Below are 6,518 nucleotides of genomic sequence, written 5' to 3'. Positions count from 1 at the left end.
TTAATGAAAAAGCAGCAACTTGCCGTGTTTCGTCAATTTTCTTTTCTACATCAAACATATTATCTTATATAAGAGTGTCTCCTAACTTCATGTTAAAAATTGTCTCTTAATAAGCACCGTTCTTTATCTGATCGGATGATTAGAAGGAAAAACGCAGTCCTTCCGTGGATCTAAATCCTCTTTTCAACCAGGACCAAGGAGGGGTCAGAAACAAACAACGTATTTGGCAATATTTGGGAAGAGGATCGGAAGTTTAGTATAGGGGGTTATATTAAGATTTGACATGTGATGAGCCATTTTATTCCCAATCCCTATTTGATGCATTGTGGAAATTTGAGGAGAATTTTTATTTCTTTGTTTGGTTCATGGGAATTGACGAAAGAGTAGACCAGGAAAGTGAACATAAATTATGACGAAGGGTTAAAGATTGTGAGTCACTAAGACTAGTCACAATGGGAGTAACTTAACAAGTAATATCACACATTTCAATACAAGATTGCTTATGTGGCAGATAATTAATGAGAAGAGAGGGGTTTGTGGTAACTTAGCTAGTTACTGTAATATCACACATTTCAAGGCATAATGAGTCTATAGCCTAATAAATGAACTCTTTTATGATACCACTCATATGTTACTACCCATTATGAAGATAGTAACATAGACTAGTAACATCGGCAAGTTACTACTCTATGATACTTCCCATTGTGAGCACTCTAAGACTACCCACAGTGGGAGTAACATATGTAGTAACATCACACATATGTAGATAAAATGTATGATGTGGCAAGCAATAAATGAAGAAAGAGAGACATGTGATAACATAGCTACTTACTACTAGTATGAGTAACATCACATATATCAAGATAAGATGAGTCTATAGCCTAATAAATGAAGTGTTGTATGTTATCATACATATGTTACTTCCCACTATAAAAATAGTAACATAGAATAGCAACATGTTACTACCCATTATAGCTAGTCTAAAATAAGTCCCTTCCAACTTCCACCCATCTCGTGATAATAAAACGGTGAAAGCTGGAGTATCAAATTCCATCCTTTTCCTTTATAAATTTACAGCCCCCTAACCAAATACTACTACGTAATAGATTTAAAATCTCGTACCGCTTTAATTTCCATTCCGTCACTCTAATTGACCCAACCAAACACGCTGAAAAGAGCCAAGCTAACCGAGACCGAGCACAACCAAAGCAAAAACGCGCACACATGAGCAGAGCACAGTAGCCAAGCAACAGCGAGCGAGCCACAGTCGGTCACTCCCACCGCCGCTCCCGATTCCTTCAGCCGCCGGCAGCGCTGCCATCCTCGGCTAGAGCTTCTCCATCCCCTACCCCTATATACCGCGATCTCCTCCAGAACCACCGTCCGGGACTGCTGCTCCGCTTGCTCGCCCCCGTTGGAGATCCGCCCGGAGCGACATTTGTCTTTCTGGGTAAACCCTAGTCTCAATTGATTTGTGTTTTTCTTTCGTCCGTTCTGCGAAAAATCGAGGCTTTTCGAAGCACTCCGTGCGCCTCTTACGCAGTCTGCTGTTGCTAGTGTCTGGGGTTTTTTCCCGTCCCTGGACGTTTGTGTCGGTGCGACTGCCTCGGAAATTCGGCGGGCGCATTCACCACTGGTTGTATGCTTGGGATCTCGGAGCTTGTAGGATTCTCATTTGGAGCTAGAGTTGGGCGCCGGATCCTTTTGTTTATTTATTATTATTTTGAGATGCGCCAGAGAACTATTTGATCTTGCTGCTGGGAATGTGCTGCCCATTGCTTTGTGGTATTTTTGGCGATGTTGATTTACTGCTTCTGTTGCCATCTCATACGCCCAATCTTTTGCGCCAAACATTTTCCTAAACTTGAGTGTAGTTTGTCGAAAATACAAAATACTTATGTCGGATAAGAGTTTGGACGCCATCCATGAGCTATGCCCAAAGGAGCCACATGCAAAGATTTAATTTAGTTTTGTTGCCCTCCATGCTGTTTCCGGTAGTCTAGTGGTTGATTTGCTGGAGGATTTGGATATAGTATAAAGAGGTGATGTGAGCCACAAAGTGAACTTATCTCTCTGGCCCTAACATTCTAAGGCAATTAATCATTTTGGGAAACCGTGTATCTCTAATTTCAGTGAATATAGTACTTCCTCCGTTCACAAATATAAGATGTTTTGGTTATTTTAGTATGGACTACATACAGTCTGAAATGAGTGAACAAACACACTAATACATGTCTATATACATCCAATTCACAGAACATCTTATAAGTATTTGTGAACGGAGGGAGTACTATGGTATGGTTGTGCTTGTAAGTTGAAGCCATGGCAAGACAAGTGGGAGCTTCTTGATATACATCCAATTCACAGAACATCTTATAAGTATTTGTGAACGGAGGGAGTACTATGGTATGGTTGTGCTTGTAAGTTGAAGCCATGGCAAGACAAGTGGGAGCTTCTTGATATTACTCCCTCCGTTCCAAATTACTCGTCGCAGAAATGGATGTATCTAGAACTAAAATACATCTAGATACATCCATACCTGCGACAAGTAATTCGGAACGGAGGGAGTATCATATAAGTGTAAGCCAAATCCCAAGTGAACTGAAGCCCCAATGGGAGTGAGCTTCTAGGACATGTAAAAGGAAACTCCAGTGAGCTGGTTCGTTTGATATGCTTAATCCTGTCCTAGCCCCTTAAATGTTTGAACGCAATCATTTTCTCTTAACATGTTCCACTTCTGAGAGAGTGGAAACTGTGATTCTTGCTTTCAGCTTTGCTGTTTTCTGTAGGTAAATCAGTGATTTGGAATGTTTTTCCGAGCTGAAGCAGAGAAGTCTTGGAGCTGGATAATAATAATCTTCTAGGGATATGCTCCAACCAAGGGAAGCTGATGTGCCTGCACTCTTTGTTGTATTTATCGTACTTCCGGTGATAGCATATTTTCTTCTTGGGAGATGGCATGATTCTGTAAGTAAGAAAACAAGAGTAGGTGTGCTTGGCCAGAAAGCTGCAGAAGAAGCCTTCAAAGTTGAAACAATGGCATGCCCAGATGTTATATTGCCAGGACCGTCTCTGAGACCCATGCCTTATTTGAGATCTGTTCCTTCTTTAAGGTCAGAATACCACGAGTGTGCTACTTGTCGTGGCCCTGCAAAGACTAGGTGCTCCAGGTGCAAATCTGTTAGATACTGGTAAGATTCTGACCTATTATTCTCTGGTATGAACTTAAACTCCAAAAAGTCGTGTACACGCAAATAGGTGTATGAATCTTACTTTATTATCTGCTGTTTATTTATTATAATGATTTCATTTCTGAAAAAGAACTGTACCATTATTATGTCACCAAAGTGGGCGAGTCACTTATTTCGTTTCATTGGTGACATATCAAATTTTAGTTAAGCTGGTAGGATTGAGCACTGGAAGCCTGGAAATAGCCTCTTATACATAAATTAAGGGAAAGGCTGCGTACTATAGACCCAAAGTGGTCGGACCCTTCCCCGGATCCTGTGCAAGCGGGAGCTACGTGCACCGGGCTGCCCTTTTTTTTTGGTAGGATTGAGTACCCTGTCGCTGCATATAATCCAGCGCCTGATTGGAGCAAGCAACACATCTAATAACTCCAGTCTCTTAAAAATGCTGAATTTACAACTGATTTATCCCTGCACCATGACTCTGTTTGTCATGCGATACTCTCTTGCTTGTGTGATGAATGTAAAAATTATATTGCTCTGTTGTTGTGGCCACTTTTAATGCCACTTTGAATGTTCCACAGCTCTGGAAAGTGTCAAATTATACACTGGAGGCAAGGGCATAAACAAACATGCCAGCAGTGGCATGTTAATGGTGGTAGCAACTCTGGTGGACTATCTCCGACGGAGAGTTCTGAACAAATGCCGTTCTTGACTAACCTGAATTCACCTCTTCCAGGGGGTGACAGTCACCTGCATGACATGAATTTTGACACAGTATCAGAGCCATCCTTTGCGACAACTGATAGCTATATTCTTGATACTGATCTATTCCTGACAGACAGAAGCAACATGAATGAATCAAATCAAAGTCTTCTTTCAATAGTAAATAGCGCTTCTGTTGCATCTTGTGAAAAGAGCAATTACAGTGTTGATGAAGAAACCAACTCATCTGAGATTTTATCAGCAAATAAGGTAGCATATCTTCTAGTTCATTTTTTATTCTCCAAGTTTGTGTCCTTCAGTTCTTTACCTTGCGCTTTCAGGTTTCAAACAACAGTTATGGTTGTTTAGATGAAAAGAATGGCAACCATGATTTTACTTATCCTCTCAATAATACGGTACAACAACCCAATAATTGTGCTCCTGAAACAACAAAATGTCCAAAAGCAAGCATCACAGTTTATGAACCCGACATGGGTGTCTATTTTACTTCTGATATGACGAGTTCTTGCGAGGGGCCATATTCTTCCGCAACAGAGTCACTACAGAGGAGCAAATCATCTTGCAAATATAGTGGGCGAGGAAATGTGATTTATATGAAGCCTCCTTATCCACCAGGTAAGGTGGTTTCATCACAAAAAACACAGGAGGTGTTGGCATCATATCAATACAATGTCCATCAAAAGAACACTTCCTGCAAAAATGAGCAAAGTAATGTTTCTTCTCTCTTGAAGCGGGCTACCTTTTCCTTGTATTTTTCTCTTTAATCTCACATATGTATTGTATCCTGTAGGATCTGCAAAATCAAGTGTTTCAACGAACAACAATTTACAAGGATGCACTGGAATCTCAAAATTAGGAGCATCCAAGGTTGAAGTCTTGAAGAAGCCCTCAAAATTTCTCAAAACCAGCCTGGTGGGTTTAATCAATGATAACAAGAGGAGTAAGGTTTGGAATCATCTATGATAACTCTTGTCTTGAGTTACTGCGCTGTTTTGGTATGTAATGTTACTTTGTTCTAAATAGGAATTTCAGGTATTGTTTCGCTATGAAGATCTTGTTAAGTTCTTCCAGTATGAAGTACGGGGTATTTCTCCCAGAGGTCTTTTCAACTGTGGGAACAGGTATTACCATTGTCTTTTTTTTTGACGGGAAGGTATACTTTATTAACTCAAATAACGGTTACATCATCCGCTAGAAATTTAACAAGAAAATTAGGAGGTGCATCCGCCCAAATGAGGGTCGTTTGCACACCCCCACTTTGCCAGCTCGTGAGCTACTACATTTGACTCTCTAAAGCAATGCTCAATAGTAACCTTCCCAAAATCATTCAAGATATTTCGGCAATCATCTAACACAGGCGCTGCAACCATTGAATGGCCTTCGTTTAGCTTTATTGCATCCACCACAATACTGTTGTCCATTCTTACCATCAACTTAGCACATCCCACACTTAGGCTAATTTTAAACCTTCAAACAGTGCCGCTGCTTCTGCCGCGACAACATCAGCGGCGTGTTCAAGTCTTGCTGTTGCAGCTGTGATGAAACGGCCTTTATGATCCCTGACAACCGCCCCGCATGCACCTGAATTTGTCCCAGCAAAATAGGATGCGTCCACGTTCAGAACTAGAAGCCCTGGTAAGATGGCCACTTGTTTAATTTAGCAACAGTCGGCCATTCCCCTACAGCACGAGCGTAGTTGAGGGCAAGCGCCAATCGCAGGTGCTGTCCTCTCCGGCGTTTGCAGCTCCTCCCCTTTGATGAATTCTCTCCGCTGCAACCACAGATACCAGCATGTTGTGGCTATCATCTCCGATAGCTCAACCTGACCAGTGTACGCCTTCTGATAAGCTTCATCGCATAATAAGAAATCGATAACAGACGCACCAGCTCGGTCTATTACAGCAGCAAACTGAATCTCTGCGCTGAGTCCGAGTGCATCCCAAACGGCCTTCGATCGTGCACACTGGAATAGGACATGAGATATATCCTCCGCACCATCTTGGCAGACTGGGCATTGAGATATACTCCCTATATGGCGATTTGCGAGAACACTGAAGCATGGGATAGCATTGTGTAAGCATCGCCACAGAAAAATCTTTATCTTTGCTGGCACCTTCAGACTCCATAACTTGCACCAGATTGGGTGTGGCGCCGTGGAGTAACGTACTAGGCCCAGATCATTCTCATCAAAATTTGCCTCCCATTGTTTATAATACGCAGACCGAACTGAGAAAACCCCGTTCTTTGTTAATTGCCACGCTACAAAATCTTCTGTCTCCGCATGAAATAAAGGGATCTGCAAGATGCGCTCGGCATCAATGTGCCAGAAGTTCTCACGGATCAACTGCTCATCCCACTCTCCAGAAATTGGGTCTATTAACTCACATACCCGGGTTAGCACTTGGTTTCCCCGGACAGTGATGATTTTCCTTGACGCACTGTTCGGTATCCAGCAGTCATTCCATTGTCTTTGTTAAACTGTCGTGCTGACTTAATTTGTTTTTGTTCTTATATGCGAATTTTGTAGAAGGGGGGCCTTGGTGCAGCGGTAAAGCTGTTGCCTTGTGACCATGAGGTCATGGGTTCGAGTCCTGGAAACAACCT

The 6,518-nt window shown here is 42.0% G+C and overlaps 1 protein-coding gene across 3 annotated transcripts; it reads left to right on the top strand.

The window, feature by feature from the left end:
- The first annotated feature begins 1,184 nt into the window (after window positions 1-1,184).
- On the top strand, window positions 1,185-5,092 carry LOC125531960 (ubiquitin carboxyl-terminal hydrolase 15-like). 3 transcript variants are annotated; one of them, XM_048696158.1, is made up of 6 exons: window positions 1,185-1,450; window positions 2,790-3,191; window positions 3,773-4,163; window positions 4,235-4,622; window positions 4,705-4,859; window positions 4,947-5,075. In XM_048696158.1, exons 2-6 carry the CDS (start codon window positions 2,869-2,871, stop codon window positions 5,058-5,060), a joined length of 1,371 nt encoding a protein of 456 aa, XP_048552115.1. In that variant the 5' UTR covers window positions 1,185-1,450; window positions 2,790-2,868; the 3' UTR covers window positions 5,061-5,075. The 3 variants fall into 3 exon arrangements, with proteins under 3 accessions (XP_048552115.1, XP_048552113.1, XP_048552114.1); XM_048696156.1 differs by having other exon boundaries at window positions 1,186-1,450; window positions 4,938-5,092; XM_048696157.1 differs by lacking the exon at window positions 1,185-1,450 and having other exon boundaries at window positions 2,772-3,191; window positions 4,938-5,092.
- Window positions 5,093-6,518: the final 1,426 nt, after the last annotated feature.

This window comes from Triticum urartu, unplaced genomic scaffold (assembly GCF_003073215.2).
Source record: "Triticum urartu cultivar G1812 unplaced genomic scaffold, Tu2.1 TuUngrouped_contig_8553, whole genome shotgun sequence".
Taxonomy (NCBI): Eukaryota; Viridiplantae; Streptophyta; class Magnoliopsida; order Poales; family Poaceae; genus Triticum; species Triticum urartu.
This window is presented reverse-complemented; position numbering and strand designations above follow the sequence as displayed.